Source organism: Notothenia rossii (assembly GCF_949606895.1).
Source record: "Notothenia rossii genome assembly, chromosome: 5".
NCBI classification, from domain to species: Eukaryota; Metazoa; Chordata; class Actinopteri; order Perciformes; family Nototheniidae; genus Notothenia; species Notothenia rossii.
Genome location: NC_136903.1, coordinates 91,721,104 through 91,738,702, shown reverse-complemented (window position 1 = coordinate 91,738,702; position 17,599 = coordinate 91,721,104). Strand labels below are relative to the sequence as shown.

Sequence of the window (17,599 nt, the reverse complement as noted above, 5' to 3'; positions counted from 1 at the left end):
TAGCCCAACATTAGCCTCCTTTAGCTTAGCGGTGGTGACGTGAAGTCATGTGACCGTGCTGTAGTTCCTTTATAGCCCAACGTTAGCCACCTTTAGCTTAGCGGTGGTGACGTGAAGTCATGTGACCGTGCTGTAGTTCCTTTATAGCCCAGCATTAGCCTCCTTTAGCTTAGCGGTGGTGACGTGAAGCCATGTGACCGTGCTGTAGTTCCTTTATAGCCCAACATTAGCCTCCTTTAGCTTAGCGGTGGTGACGTGAAGTCATGTGACCGTGCTGTAGTTCCTTTATAGCCCAACATTAGCCTCCTTTAGCTTAGCGGTGGTGACGTGAAGCCATGTGACCGTGCTGTAGTTCCTTTATAGCCCAACGTTAGCCACCTTTAGCTTAGCGGTGGTGACGTGAAGTCATGTGACCGTGCTGTAGTTCCTTTATAGCCCAACATTAGCCTCCTTTAGCTTAGTGGTGGTAACGTGAAGTCATGTGACCGTGCTGTAGTTCCTTTATAGCCCAACATTAGCCACCTTTAGCTTAGCGGTGGTGACGTGAAGTCATGTGACCGTGCTGTAGTTCCTTTATAGCCCAGCATTAGCCTCCTTTAGCTTAGCGGTGGTGACGTGAAGCCATGTGACCGTGCTGTAGTTCCTTTATAGCCCAACATTAGCCTCCTTTAGCTTAGCGGTGGTGACGTGAAGTCATGTGACCGTGCTGTAGTTCCTTTATAGCCCAACATTAGCCTCCTTTAGCTTAGTGGTGGTAACGTGAAGTCATGTGACCGTGCTGTAGTTCCTTTATAGCCCAACATTAGCCTCCTTTAGCTTAGTGGTGGTAACGTGAAGTCATGTGACCGTGCTGTAGTTCCTTTATAGCCCAACATTAGCCTCCTTTAGCTTAGCGGTGGTGACGTGAAGTCATGTGACCGTGCTGTAGTTCCTTTATAGCCCAACATTAGCCACCTTTAGTTTAGCGGTGGTGACGTGAAGTCATGTGACCGTGCTGTAGTTCCTTTATAGCCTAATGTTAGCTTTTTACTTCAGAAATCATAAAGTGGTGTTAATTAGTGGAGATTATCCTGCTGAACTAAACGTGTAAGTATTATAAATGTTTGTTTGACACAGAGATTATTTTCTGCAATAATCCAAAATCCCATGGAGAAATCCCATTGGACCAGGGAGATGCTGCGTTCAGGGTCCAACAAAGAAATATGACATCCCTGCACCACTGTATACCTACAGTCTTTAAGAGAGAGGGGGGAAATGTGTTGTGCCTTCAATGGTGTGTAGAAAAACATCTGGTAGCTTCCGATATTTTGCTATTTTAATGCCTATTAGGGGGTCCACCATATTTGTTTTATTTTTGCATGGCAGTACATAAACTAAACTGTGAAACAGATTAAATGTAATAGTTGGCACATTTTACTGTACATCTGGAGCGAAGACAGACTGCAGGGACTTCTGGTAGCTTCATGGGAGGGTTATTCAATGCAAGATCAAGGTCAAAGATGGGAAACAGAGTGACTGTGTGTGTGTGTGTGTGTGTGTGTGTGTGTGTGTGTGTGTGTGTGTGTGTGTGTGTGTGTGTGTGTGTGTGTGTGTGTGTGTGTGTGTGTGTGTGTGTGTGTGTGTGTGTGTGTGTGTGTGTGTCAGGTGAGGTCACTGCACAGAGGAAATAGCAGTGGCTAGACCTGACGTTACCCCCGGCTGTTCGCGTCTCATAACTCACCTCTGAATATTATTGTAAGTTTTCACGTTCAGCATCAATCTGTAGCCGCTGATTTCATTTCCTCACAAACTGAAAACCGGTCCAGAAAACCTCCATTTGACCTTTTTCGGTTTCCCGTCTCACTCCGTGTAATTTGGTTTTTCTCTGTTGCAGATGTTCTCTTCTCAGTCTCACACTAATACACCTTCTTTTTCATTGTGCTTCCTCTATTAATCCAGAATGATTTGTTGGAGAAACTGAACATAATAACAGGAAGCTTCGTTAAAGTCTGCAATGGGTCGTCATGCCAGGAACATTAATGTTGACATAATTTGAAAAGGATGGAAACTAAGTGGATTAGAGTAAATCAGAACATGAACTCTGGAATATCAACATTTTGCTATTTGTATTTTTGTTCGCCAAGCATGTACCCATTAACAATCTAGACACTTTGCCACGAGGTCCCATTTCTTTATCATAGTAGCCTACATACTGAAGGGGAAAATGTAGATGTCTTTACTCTCTGCTTTACTCAAATACATTTATATAACATATTTAGTTACTTTGATTTTGATATATTTCAGTTTACAAAGTACAAGTTTAAATGTATGACTTTTACTTTGACTTTTAGGTACTTTTACACATTAGTATTGCTACTTTTACTTAAGTACAATATCTGAGTACTTTTACTTTTACTCAAGTTCAAGATCTGATTACGTAGTGCAAAAAGTATATCTTATCTTGTCTTAAAATTACTTAATTAAAACCATAGACATAGTATATAAAACCCAGTATGAGTCAAAGCGGAACCTTTCTTCGCTGAGCCTTATCTCCCGCTCCCCCGGACAGTATTGGGCGCAGGACAGCTTCAGTTGACATTGCTGCTACCGAGAAGAGGTTGTTATTAAACCCGAAGCTTCTTCCCCAGGAGCTGCATCCGCTTTTCAGCTCTGATTCCCCGCAGAGAGAGGAGCCATGTACCGGAGGCCGCTGCTCACCGCCCTCAGAACCTTCTTTATTAACGGGAACAGAGCCTACGGACAGGTAACGAGATAACGTTAGCTTAGCATGCTAACGGGATTTGGTGACAAGTATCACTCCTCTAAACATGATTTACAGGGAAGTCACTAAGTACATTTAGTACTGTACTCAAGTACAATGTTGAGGTACTTGTACTTTACTATCCATTTTATGCTACTGTGTACTTCTACTCCTCTAAATTCAGAGGTACATGGTGTACTTTTCCTCCACTACATGTATTTAAGCCCTTTAGTCACTTCACAGATGTGGATGAATGATGTGAAATCTAATCAAGTGTTAAATCAGACTTTAGTTCCACCTGGAGTAAATCCACCAGCTACCCTGCAGTATACAAAGTCATTCAGACTAGCTGCACCTTTACCAGCTTTGAGAACACTTTCATGATCAATCATTATAAAACATATCATATCTATTATTCTAAAATGGACCAATCTGCACAATGACTACTTTTACTGTCTTTCACTATATTTTGATGAGAATACTTTTCTACTTCCACTTGAGGAACATTTTGAATGCAGGACTTTTACTGTAACAGAGTATTCCTACACTCTGGTACTTCTACTTTTACTCAAGTACAAGATCTGAGTACTTCTACTTTTACTCAAGTACAAGATCTGAGTACTTCTACTTTTACTCAAGAACAAGATCTGAGTACTTCTACTTTTACTCAATATCTGAGTACTTCTACTTTTACTCAAGATCTGTGTACTTCTACTTTTACTCAAGCACAAGATCTGAGTACTTCTACTTTTACTCAAGATCTGAGTACTTCTACTTTTACTGAAGTACAAGATCTGAGTACTTCTACTTTTACTCAAGTACAAGATCTGAGTACTTCTACTTTTACTACAAGATCTGAGTACTTCTACTTTTACTCAAGTACAAGATCTGAGTACTTCTACTTTTACTGAAGTACAAGATCTGAGTACTTCTACTTTTACTCAAGAACAAGATCTGAGTACTTCTACTTTTACTCAATATCTGAGTACTTCTACTTTTACTCAAGATCTGTGTACTTCTACTTTTACTCAAGCACAAGATCTGAGTACTTCTACTTTTACTCAAGATCTGAGTACTTCTACTTTTACTGAAGTACAAGATCTGAGTACTTCTACTTTTACTCAAGGACAAGATCTGAGTACTTCTACTTTTACTAGATCTGAGTACTTCTCTGCTTATTATAAACGTATTAGCGATGTGTTTTAAACACAACAACTGCCAGAGTTCAGGGTTAGTGCATGCTGTTGTTTTTGTAGATCTCTCACCGTGTGTTCTTCTTCTCTCTTGTTTTTTATTTCAGGAATTCTGTTCAGTCCGAGCTCTAGCCTCCTGCAGAGTGTCCTCTCCCTGTTTAACATCATGTCGCACCCTGCACAGCACCCCACAGGTAACACACACACACACACACACACACACACACACACACACACACACACACACACACACACACACACACACACACACACACACACACACACACGCACATGCACACACACATGTTTTTGAAAAATGTATTTAACAACTGATTCAAAAACAGCATGCACACAATTACATAATAACTAACTGAGGGAATTATAGACAAAGAAAAAGAAATCATTTTAAAATAATATATAACAGTTATTTGTTTATGAAAGTGTATTGAGATCACTTTATCTTGATAACACATCTTTAGAAATCCCTTGATTAAATATGTTTGGTGTGAATTTTACAACGCTGGCAACGCAGTGTTGGTTTTGGATAAAAACCTCTAACATGTGATATGTGATGTAATGTCTGACCCTGACCACAGCTTCAATGAACCGCCGACATGACTCATCTAACGGGACACATATTGGGAACATCGGTGATATTTCAGTTTGATCTGATGTTCCTGATGAAGGTTAACGTGGGTCTTAAGTAATACACCTATCAGGAAGTGCTGACAACACGCAGCTCAGAGAAGGTCAACGTGTTCATTCAAACAGCTGCCCCTAAAGGCCACGCTCCACAGCTGTGTGTGTGTGTGTGTGTGTGTGTGTGTGTGTGTGTGTGTGTGTGTGTGTGTGTGTGTGTGTGTGTGTGTGTGTGTGTGTGTGTGTGTGTGTGTGTGTGTGTGTGTGTGTGTGTGTGTGTGTGTGTGTGTGTGTGTGTGTGTGTGTGTGTGTGTGTGTGTGTGTGTGTGTGTGTGTGTGTGTGTGTGTGTGTGTGTGTGTGTGTGTGTGTGTGTGTGTGTGTGTGTGTGTGTGTGTAGTGAATATCAACAGAGTTTATTCTTCTGGCATAAAAAACAGAAAAATCAAGATCATGTCTTCAAAGAGAAAACACACACACACAGGTCACACACACACACACTAGGGGTTTCACAACTACGAATATTTACTAGTCGACTAGTTTTTCAAAATAGTAGTCGGCTAGTCGACTAGTCGTTACATCATAATAAAGACACACAAAGAGAGGTGTACAACTGTATTTTCTATTGGAACTCATACAGTAACATTAAACACTGCATTTTAATTTGTGTTACATGGCTGAGTAAATAACAAACAGTAACTGGACTCACCAAAATCGACAGCAAAAAACTCTTGTTTACATAAATGCCACGTAAATCCAGTGCGCAACACTTTATTCGCTGTCCTCCACGATAACGTCCACCTTTCCATATTTTTGGTTTGAACACCAACGCATCGACATGTGAGGGAAGGAGGCTTGACCGCTTTCGGGTGACAGTGTTGCCTGCCAGGGAAAAAACCCTCTCACTCGGGGTGCTTGTGGCTGGAATAGCCAGGTAGCTCCTCGAAAGCGGGGGAAGCGGTGCACGTTTTCTGCCCACCACTCCAGTGGATTATCCATTGTGGGGATATGCGGTGTCCGCTGGCAGTAATCCCGTAGCTCATCATCCGCATCACTGTTGACCCGTGTTTTCTTGCTGTTCGTTTGCCTCTGTTCAGTGCTGACGCCGGTCCGTTGCTCACTGGTGCTAGCATTACTGCTAGTGCTAGCTGTCGGCAGCGGGTGTCTCATCTTCAGATGGTTGCGCATAGCAGATGCATTTGTATTGTACTTCAGTACAGCTGTACACAACTGACACTTCACTGTGGAGTTGGTTACATCTTCGTTGAAGTTCTGCCATACATAAGAATGTCGGACGTGTTTTGGAGCATTTTGCAGCACCTCGTTTACCTCCATTTTTTTCACGACTAGTTGACTAGGGCCTACAGCGCCGACTAGTGGTAAAGGTAGTCGACTAGTCGACTAGTTGGTGAAACCCCTAACACACACACACACACAGGTAACACACACACACAGGTAACACACACACACAGGTAACACACACACACACACACACACACACACAGGTAACACACACACACAGGTAACATACACACACACACACACACACACACACAGGTAACACACACACACACACACACACACACAGGTAACACACACACACAGGTAACACACACACACACACACACAGGTAACACACACACACACACACACACACACACACACACACACACACAGGTAACACACACACACACACACACAGGTAACACACACACACACACACACAGGTAACACACACACACACACACACAGGTCACACACACACACACACACACACACACACACACAGGTAACACACACACACACACACACACACACACCGGTAACACACACCGGTAACACACACACACACACAGGTAACACACACACACACACACACACACCGGTAACACACACACACACACACACATACAGGTAACACACACACACACACAGGTAACACACACACACACACACACACACACACACACACACAGGTAACACACACACACACACACACACACAGGTAACACACACACACACACACACACACACACAGCAACAAAAAACCTAGAGGAATCAGAGATGAAACAAGATGGCTGCTTCTCTTAGGTTGTTATATTTGGTTGAAGTGATTCCCTCCTCTTCCACCTCGTGCTGCATGTCTCCATGACGGTCTTAGGTCTGAAGGGAATCAGTTTGATCGTGTGCCGTGTTGTTAAAGCACATCATGATTCTAATCTTCCCTTTCCTCACTGCCTTCTTCCACTCTCCACCTTTTGGATATTGTTCTTCATCCCTTCTTTTATTGAGTGGTTTGAAGTCGAGTCTAAAAACAGCTGCTTACCCAGAAGTCTTCTAACTGGTTTTAGCCCCTCCTGTACTTACAGTGTTGTTTTTAAACTGTCTCTTATTCCAGTGTGTTCCTTTCTGTTGTGGTCTTGTTGATGTTAAACACTTTGAACTGCCTCTGTGTCTGAACGCGCTCTGTAAACGTCCTCCTCTCCTCAGCTCTACAGTGTGAACGAGAAGCCGCAGCACACAGAGGAGGGAGTGGGAGCGTTCACCAAACTCATCGAGGTCATGGGCTTCACCGGACCCCTCAAATACAACAAATGGGTGAGGAAGTGTGTCTCTCTCTCTCTCTCTCTCTCTCTCTCTCTCTCTCTCTCTCTCTCTCTCTCTCTCTCTCTCTCTCTCTGCTCAACACACACACCGCAGGCGGTCACTGTCTCAGCAAGTGGAAATAGCTCTGACCTGATGTAAAGGATGTTACTGATATTGTCTTCCTCTTTTGTCTTGACAGAAAATCAAGATTGCTGCGTTGCGCATGTACACGTGCTGCGTAGAGAGAGTCAACTACGACGAGTTCTTTGACAGTGAGTATTGAAACGTCTCGGCACAAATAAACTTTAAGACTTTCAGATCTTTAAATCCTACAAACGTATACAACACATCCACGTGAGTGTTTTAACGCTGTGTGTGTTTCAGAGTGCTCCCTGCCTGACACAATGAACTCCTGGTTCTTAGTCGCACAGCTACATATATGGTGAGTTAGACACACACACACACACACACACACACACACACGTTGTTTCCTTCTGTGATGTCCTGGTGTCCTCTGCAGGATGTGTATGGTGCGGATGCGTCAGGAGGGCAGAGAGGGGAAGTACATGTGTCGCTGGCTGGTTCACTCCATGTGGGAGGACGTGGAGCAGAGGAGCAAGATCATGGGGGTGAGATCTGTGTGTGTGAGAAAGTGAACGTGCTGCAGCTTCAGGAAGGATGCAGATATAGAAACCCAAAGGTTCCTCATGAAGAAACATCTTCAGCAGCTTGAGGAGACATGCAGCGTTTACTAAAAGCTGCAGAAACCAAACGCTGCAAGAAGCTCAAAACACAACGGAGACCAGGGGACACTAAAGAGTGACGCACACAGCTGGGAGACCAGGGGACACTAAAGAGTGACTCACACAGCTGGGAGACCAGGGGACACTAAAGAGTGACGCACACAGCTGGAGAACAGGGGACACTAAAGAGTGACGCACACAGCTGGGAGACCAGGGGACACTAAAGAGTGACGCACACAGCTGGAGAACAGGGGACAGTAAAGAGTGACGCACACAGCTGGGAGACCAGGGGACATTAAAGAGTGACGCACACAGCTGGGAGACCAGGGGACATTAAAGAGTGACGCACACAGCTGGGAGACCAGGGGACATTAAAGAGTGACGCACACAGCTGGGAGACCAGGGGACATTAAAGAGTGACGCACACAGCTGGGAGACCAGGGGACATTAAAGAGTGACGCACACAGCTGGAGACCAGGCCACATTAAAGAGTGACGCACACAGCTGGGAGACCAGGGGACACTAAAGAGTGAGGCACACAGCTGGAGACCAGGGGACACTAAAGAGTGACGCACACAGCTGGGAGACCAGGGGACATTAAAGAGTGAAGCACACAGCTGGGAGACCAGGGGACACTAAAGAGTGACGCACACAGGTGGGAGACCAGGGGACACTAAAGAGTGACGCACACAGCTTGGAGACCAGGGGACACTAAAGAGTGACGCACACAGCTGGGAGACCAGGGGACACTAAAGAGTGACGCACACAGCAGGCAGACCAGGGGACACTAAAGAGTGACGCACACAGCTGGGAGACCAGGGGACACTAAAGAGTGACGCACACAGCTGGGAGACCAGGGGACAGTAAAGAGTGACGCATACAGCTGGGAGACCAGGGGACATTAAAGAGTGACGCACACAGCTGGGAGACCAGGGGACATTAAAGAGTGACGCACACAGCTGGGAGACCAGGGGACATTAAAGAGTGACGCACACAGCTGGGAGACCAGGGGACACTAAAGAGTGAGGCACACAGCTGGAGACCAGGGGACACTAAAGAGTGACGCACACAGCTGAGAGACCAGGGGACACTAAAGAGTGACGCACACAGCTGGTAGACCAGGGGACACTAAAGAGTGACGCACACAGCTGGGAGACCAGGGGACACTAAAGAGTGACGCACACAGCTGGGAGACCAGGGGACACCAGAGAGTGACGTACACAGCTGGGAGACGAGGGGACACTAAAGAGTGACGCACACAGCTGGGAGACCAGGGGACACTAAAGAGTGACGCACACAGCTGGGAGACCAGGGGACACTAAAGAGTGACGCACACAGCAGGCAGACCAGGGGACACTAAAGAGTGACGCACACAGCTGAGAGACCAGGGGACACTAAAGAGTGAAGCACACAGCTGGTAGACCAGGGGACACTAAAGAGTGACGCACACAGCTGGGAGACCAGGGGACACTAAAGAGTGACGCACACAGCTGGGAGACCAGGGGACACCAGAGAGTGACGTACACAGCTGGGAGACGAGGGGACACTAAAGAGTGACGCACACAGCTGGGAGACCAGGGGACACTAAAGAGTGACGCACACAGCAGGCAGACCAGGGGACACTAAAGAGTGACGCACACAGCTGAGAGACCAGGGGACACTAAAGAGTGAAGCACACAGCTGGTAGACCAGGGGACACTAAAGAGTGACGCACACAGCTGGGAGACCAGGGGACACTAAAGAGTGACGCACACAGCTGGGAGACCAGGGGACACCAGAGAGTGACGTACACAGCTGGGAGACGAGGGGACACTAAAGAGTGACGCACACAGCTTGGAGACCAGGGGACACGAAAGAGTGACGCACACAGCTGGGAGACCAGGGGACACTAAAGAGTGACGCACACAGCAGGCAGACCAGGGGACACTAAAGAGTGACGCACACAGCAGGCAGACCAGGGGACACTAAAGAGTGACGCACACAGCTGTCTCCCAGCTGTTTCCTCTAAATGTCAGTAGCTTGTGAAAAAAATATTGTTTGCATAATATAATTTTGTATCTTTTAGTTATTCACTATTACTCAGCTAGTAGCAGGTGATCAGCGAGGCATCTTTTAACATGTGTGTTTCCAGCTTCACGGTAATAATAGTCATTTAGCAGGATTGAACTTAGATCATATGACAGCATCTGCATTATGGACACATGCCGTACACACAGTATATTAACCACAGACACACCCACACATGTCCTGATGCACAGCATACCGACACATAGGGTCAGTATATCTAAACATAGCAGCGCAGTCTGATGTCTGTATTCCAGGAACACCATGTGACTATTTCCACCACACATACATACATACATAATACATACATACACACACACACACACACACACACACACACACACACACACACACACACACACACACACACACACACACACACACACACACACACACACACACACACACACACACACACACACACACACACACACACACACACACACACATACATCATACTACATACATACACACATGCATACATAATACATACATACACACACACACACACACACACACATACATCATACTACATACATACATACATACATACACACATGCATACATAATACATACACACATACATACATACATACATACATACATACATACATACACACACACACACACACACACACACACACACACACACACACACACACACACATACACACACAGCAGTGATTGGAGCTGCTCTCAGGTTTCATGCTAATTGAGCTAGCAGCAGTAAAAACATTGCTCATTTTCTCCATGTTCATAATTCCTGTTGGACCAGATGATGCTGAGGAACACACACACACACACACACACACTCTGTTTGTGTGCAGCGTTGTTGTGTGGAAAAACATGCTATATATTATATTTGCATTAACTGCTCGAAGCATGCTGTTGAAAAGTAATCAGTTTAGGTCTACTTCTTGTTTTGCTGAACACTTGAGTCTGATTGCTCGTTGTTTATTCTAAGGTGTGTTATTTCTCTATCAGACTGCTGCTTTGTAAAAATGTCAATCTCCAAACACAGCGAGGGGACTATTTCATTCAGACACACAGCTGGGAGACCAGGGGACACTAAAGAGTGACACACACAGCTGAGAGACCAGGGGACACTAAAGAGTGACGCACACAGCTGGAGACCAGGGGACACTAAAGAGTGACACACACAGCTGGAGACCAGGGGACACTAAAGAGTGACACACACAGCTGAGAGACCAGGGGACACTAAAGAGTGACGCACACAGCTGGAGAACAGGGGACACTAAAGAGTGACGCACACAGCTGGAGACCAGGGGACACTAAAGAGTGACGCACACAGCTGGGAGACCAGGGGACACTAAAGAGTGACGCACACAGCTGTTTGTAATCAACATTTAGTGAGAAGTAGTTGATTTATTTCGTTAAATGTGTAATCTATATATATATATATATATATTACGTGGTGAATCACAGCGAGCGGGTCATTATCACCCGAGGACTTGAAGGTGTCAGCAGAGCGTTCATGGTTTCCAGAGGATAGACCCTGAAGCTTTTATTGATCCTCTGACTTTGACTTTGGTGCCACCGTGAAGTTGAATCTATTAACTCAGTGTTTAACGAGTTCCTCTTCTCTCTTCATGCTGTGTCTTTAGGTCGATTCCAGCCACAGGAAGGAGGGCATGACGTCGATGACGGAGACGTTTTACGCTGCAATATTTGGATACGATGAGGTGAGAAATCTGAATCATCAGAATATTGTATTTATTGGTTCTATTGAATGGACTGTACTTCTACATCTTTGAGTCTTTCCGAATCCTCAAAGCTCTTTAAATACCACGAGTCATTCATGCAGAGGCACGAGTACCAGCAGTAGAATATATATCAACAACAAGTATGTGTATATTACAATATGGACAGTGTACACCAAACTTTAGATTGACGTATTGTCATACTGATACTCTGGACAAACTGTGAAGTCCACTGAGACAGATGAGCCACTGGGCTGTATCAATAAACATTGATTGATATATCGTAATATTAATATTGTATATTTTTACTTCAATAAGAACATTTGATGTTTATACAAATAACTTTAAAAAAAAATTTATTGCACATTCTTACTTTTCCGTGCTCTGTTTATATACACTGAACAAAAATATAAACGCAACACTTTTGTTTTTGCTCCCATTTTTCATGAGATGAACTCAAAGATCTAAAACATTTTCTATAAACACAAAATAACCATTTCTCTCAAATATTGTTCACAAATCTGAAAAGATCTGTGATAGTGAGCACTTCTGCTTTGCCGAGATAATCCATCCCACCTCACAGGTGTGGCATATCAAGATGCTGATTAGACAGCATGGTTATTGCACAGGTGTGCCTTAGGCTGGACACAATAAAAGGCCACTCTGAAACGTGCAGTTTTGCTTTATTGGGGGGGTCTGGGGGGGTCCAAAAACCAGTCAGTATCTGGTGTGAGGGTTAGGGTTAGGGTAATGTTGTGAATCGAGTGGCCTGTGTTCATCGTCCATAACATACGCCTGCCCATACCATAACCCCACCACCACCATGAGCCACTCGATTCACAACATTACCCTAACCCTAACCCTCACACCAGATACTGACTGGTTCTCGGACCAAGCTAAACTCATTTCAAAACAACAGATATGCTGTAAACTTAATTACGATCTTTCTCAGTGATAAACAAAGTACAACTGTATGCTCTATTACGGTATTTTATTATTATAATTCAAATGTACAGTAAAGCACTGGCAGCTGTGGTTGCCAGAATGTCCTTGCAAAACATAATTTAAAATACATTAAAATTACAGTTGCTTGGCCTAGATTCTACAGTCAATAATTGCTCAAAGCAGATTGTTTTTAACCTTGATGTCAATATCAGTGAATCTGTTGTAATAAGTGTGTGTCTGTATGTATGTGTGTGTGTGTGTGTGTGTGTGTGTGTGTAGGGCGTGCTGTCTGATGACTGCGTGCTGGCTGCAGCTCTGTGGAGGAATGTGTTCAGTAGAGAGTGTGAAGACCCCAAACAGCTGGAGCTCATGGTGGAGTACGTGCGCAAACAGGTGAGTGCAGCCGCTCAGAACCAATCAGACGCCTGGACTGTAGTGTGTCCATTTCATGTTGTTTATATTTACCTCCACGCCAAGTCGTTTCAGAAGGAAACTGTTTTTAAAGAGGCCCAATTCTGCTTTTTAGTGGCGTTCCCTCTCCTGGGGGTGTGGGGTGAGTGTATGTAAATGGTCTGCTGTAAAGTGCACTTAATACCAAATAACAGAAACTGGACTTCCTTCAGATTCCTATTTACACATATTTAATCTCCTGCGATTTGCATATTCCACAAATGCGATTTATTATATTTTGATTAATTGTGCAGCCCCGGTTCATACATAAACACAGACATATGGATGAGGTTGTAAAATAGGAGCAAATATAGAGCTGTTTAATAAAAGTATTAGAAAAACCTTTAAAGGCCCAGTGAAGTGCATTTTTTTGCACCAAAATGAAATGGCAGTTTCATTCCTTACGTATCATTGTGCCTGTTCATGGCTAAAATAATTTTTAATAATTCATAATTAATGAATTAATGAATTATTAATTTTGCCGTCTGAGCCTAACGGAAGTTGCAGACGATAGTGGCTGTGACGTCACAAGATGTACCCAGTTGCGATTGTAAACATGGCGGAGACTCTGGAAAGTGATACTAGTGTGAGAGAAATGATTGATTTGGACAGCTTTTCGGACAGGATAGATGAGGAAAGTGATCAATCTGGTGCACTTTGAGGGCAACATTAAGAGATTTATGGATACAGCTCTCAACACTCATATGAAACATATATTTCAATAATCAAAAAACATTGGAAGGATTTCTTAACCTATTTTATACAACTAATATTACATAGATGGAAATATTTGTTTACATAGATGACCAAACCCACTGAGATAACTTAGGCTACAGTTTACCTCCCTGAGCTGACGTTATCTCTCTCAGTCCCACAGGAGAGCACTCTCCCTCTCCTTATTGTTGAAACAGCTAATCTCCGTTAGCTCCGAGCTAGCACCAGATGCTAACAACAACCCTGTAACTCTGTCAGTCTCTCTTTCTTTCTCTCTCGAATCGACCACTGGCCTTTATTTATCATGATCAATCAAATAATCTCCGAAACAATGACACCAGCCAGGCTCACCTTCATCTTTTGGGAACAGAAACATCGCCACTTCGGCAGACTTGACATTACTACAGCCAGCGGCAATGCATCGTTTCCCCTGTGTTTTTCCTCCCTCTTTCTTCACTGTCGCCTCCATTGTCAGGTTTTCTCGATTGGCAATCACTTCCAGTCGACTCCGACACACTTTCCAGGAAAATACTAGCTCAAAAACGTTGAGAAATTCGACTTTGAAAAAGAGAAAAAACGAACGGTGGTGAATGTAAACAGTGCGGCGGCGTCCATCTCGTGACGTCACGCAGTAGATCGCAAGCCACGCCCACGAAGGCGAAGGTCGACTGCAGATTTCCCCGGAAAATTCAAAACTCGTCAAATTCGTTGCTATTCCAACATTTTTTGATATAAGTTCCAATGGACAATTTTGGTCATTACTATACGTATTAGCATAACAGATCATGCACAGGTGCACACTTCACTGGGCCTTTAAGAAAATGGAGACATTTCATCTTTCATTAGCTTAGAGCACACACACACACCCACACACCCACACACCCACACCCACACACACACACACACACACACACTATGCCATCTGGAATAACCGGGGGTTAAGTTTCTTGCCCAACTGCGCATCAACATTTTGCAAATATTTGTAGTGGCCAAACTGCGGTACTGCAACTTCCGTGTCAGTCCGTAACGTCACTGGGCCCAAAATAATGTTTCCCCTTCACTTACATCAAGAAATAGACATCAGTAAATCAGCAGACCTTTTTTTTTTTTTAAAGCTTAATCAACTTCCCATTACCAACACTTAAAAAAAAGCGGTTATTTAATTCATTAAAAGACTCATTTTTTCGCCCCTCTAATCACTTGAATGAGCTGTGACTTGCACTGGAGGTGGGGCTTAAAACAAGGGGGTGTGGCTTAACCGATAGAAGGGGGGGCCTAACAGTCTTGTACCATTGACTTACACTGGGAGAGAGACGTCTGTAACTTGGCAGACCTATTTTTTTAAGCATAATCCAATTCCCAAAGAAAACAAGGAGGTGGGGCTTAACCGATAGTAGGGCGTGGCTTAAGGAAAATGCAATTGTTCATCCTTGACCAATGGTCCCCTGAATCAGATTTCGGGAATGTCCATAGCAAAGGTCTTAACATCTGATCTGAGGGGACTTTCTTGTGTATTTTTAACTTGTGATGTGTCGATGTAAATAAAGCTTTATTAGTATTATAGCAGCAAAACCTCTATGAGTTGTGCCGCGCTAAAAGTTGTTCTTCGCTGTGACTCGTGCATAAAGAGTCAGTAGTCAGAGTTCATGGTGTTTCAATAAAGAAACAAAACAAACAATATTCAACAGAAAGTATGCGAGCAATTCACCCTCTCCTCTACGTCAGCCAACAGGTGACCTAATGACCAATAAACCACACCCACGTGACAACTGCCGGAAGTGATAACAAATGGGAATTAAACGAGGTGTAAACTGAAATAAAGATTATAAGCAATAGCAAAACAAGCATTTTGGCTCCTACAAATATAATGTCCTGTGCGTTGTTGAACTTGTGATGTGTTTGACGTGAAGTATGAAAAGTGCTGTATCAGTAAATCTTTATTATTATAATGTGTGCAGATGCAGTTCATCGACGCTCTGGACGGGGAGGACCTGCTGCTGTCGGGGGAGGTGAAGTGGCGCCCCCTGCTGGAGGAAAACGCTCAGAGCATCCTGAAGGTGGCCACGCCCACTTATAACGACACAGGGCTGTGACTTCCTGTTTCCTCTTCTTCGGTCCTCATGTAACTCCTCCTCCTCCTCGGTCACATAAGGATTTTCAATGTGTCGCTTCTTATCCTCCTCATACTTGTTTGTCTAGACTATGTTTTTTCACGGCGCGAAAAAAACAAGGAAGCATCCTCGTTCCACCTCTTTGTTTTTCCGCTCCCTCTCTGCAGACGCACACAAAAACAAGACGTATTTATATTTTTCTTGTTTTTCTCTACCGTATATTTATAAAATATTTTGTATACCTCCATGTTTACACCCTACTGAAGCGTCACCCTGCGTTAAATAAGCTTTCACTTTGAATCGGTGACGTTAGACGAATGGTTTCTGGGCCGACAAAAATGTCACAATGGAGCTTCTGTATTTCAATCACAGGCTGTCGGCATTTCTCATCATGCATCACGACAGGAAGCAAACACTCATCACTGCATTTAAAAATAATGAGGTTTTGTTTTTGTTTTTAAAAAGTGAATAAAGAAAAATGTTATATGGATATAAAAACTGATGTGTGGTTTTTTTTTACCCGTTATTTTTCTATGCTTTGAAGCTAGTTAGCCTAGCCTGCTAGTTCCCACTTTCCAAGTCAAACATTTTAAAAGCAAAGTTGAATATTTAATGTTAAAAGGGAGAGGTGTCTAAGGCCCCCTCCACACGGAAACGAAAATAAAAAACGAACCGATGTCGATATCAAAAAGGTCTTCCGTCCACAGGGTATCAGCTCAATAAGCGTGCCCGTCCACACGAGACCGCTCGACCCGCTGGAGAGGCTGTAGTACATATGCCGGGCCTCTAAGTGTACTTCCGCCACAAAATACACCAAAAGCAGCGAAGAAGACCCCCCGAGCATGGTTGCCATGGTTGCCCTTCTGTTTATTCTCCACGGTGGATTTAGCAACATGTAGTTCATGTAATTCTCCAGGTCCACTTGTTGATGATGGTTGTGGTCGAGGAGCTGGAGATTTTGCACTAACATCTGTAGCATGGTCAGTAGCGTCTGGAGCACGAACGCAACCCTGTGATATTATAGTAAATATTGTTGTTTATGAATTGTGTGAAGCTGACAATTGAGCGGCCCAGACCAAGCAAGGAGGCAGAACGTCCAAAATACAACCCGGTGTGGGCATACTCACAAACACATGACACAGCCCCAATCTGCTGCTCACGTGGGCACAGCCACAAGGATCTCACACACACTCCCAGCCTCCAAACAGATAGGGCAACAGAGCCCAAATACACACACACACTAATCAAACCAACAGGACACAGGTGGGGGGGGGGGGGGGGAGGAGACAACACAGGGCACCAGGTGAACACAATCAGGAGTAACAGAAAGAACGGGAGGGGGAACACTTTTCAAAATAAAAGACATGTGCACTATACAAGGCCCGAAGCCGTCAGTCCGTAGTTACAAAGTTACCTTCGTCACTAATTATACTTTCTGTATTTGATTGGCAGTCAGCTGTTGATCACATGCAGACGGTGATAAAGCCACTTGAATATATATCACACTAACTCATTTAGCAGCTTAGACATGTTGATGCTCCAGACCTTTGCATGGGGACATTTTCTCTAACTTGACCTCGTTGAATTTGAGTTGAATCTGCTCTATACGATAGAGAACTGCAGTGGATCCAACCCGTTTCGTGTCCGTGTGGACGGGGTCTAAAGCGCTGACAGTGTAAAACACACGGGTATAGG

At 44.2% G+C, this 17,599-nt stretch overlaps 1 protein-coding gene across 1 annotated transcript; it reads left to right on the top strand.

Moving 5' to 3' along the window:
* Window positions 1-2,522: 2,522 nt before the first annotated feature.
* Window positions 2,523-16,402, top strand: uqcc1 (ubiquinol-cytochrome c reductase complex assembly factor 1). Its single transcript, XM_079681021.1, has 9 exons — window positions 2,523-2,743; window positions 4,041-4,127; window positions 7,061-7,168; window positions 7,356-7,428; window positions 7,541-7,598; window positions 7,677-7,785; window positions 11,589-11,666; window positions 12,909-13,022; window positions 15,752-16,402. The coding sequence occupies exons 1-9, from the start codon at window positions 2,675-2,677 to the stop codon at window positions 15,884-15,886; spliced, it is 831 nt and encodes a 276-aa protein (XP_079537147.1). The 5' UTR covers window positions 2,523-2,674; the 3' UTR covers window positions 15,887-16,402.
* Window positions 16,403-17,599: the final 1,197 nt, after the last annotated feature.

Bases quoted from the DNA above. Each gene is read 5' to 3' on its own strand.
- uqcc1 (XM_079681021.1), top strand. From the start codon at position 2,675: ATGTACCGGAGGCCGCTGCTCACCGCCCTCAGAACCTTCTTTATTAAC. The intron at 2,744-4,040 runs GTAACGAGATAA...TTTTTATTTCAG, and splicing joins GGAACAGAGCCTACGGACAG to GAATTCTGTTCAGTCCGAGC. The intron at 11,667-12,908 runs GTGAGAAATCTG...GTGTGTGTGTAG, and splicing joins CAATATTTGGATACGATGAG to GGCGTGCTGTCTGATGACTG.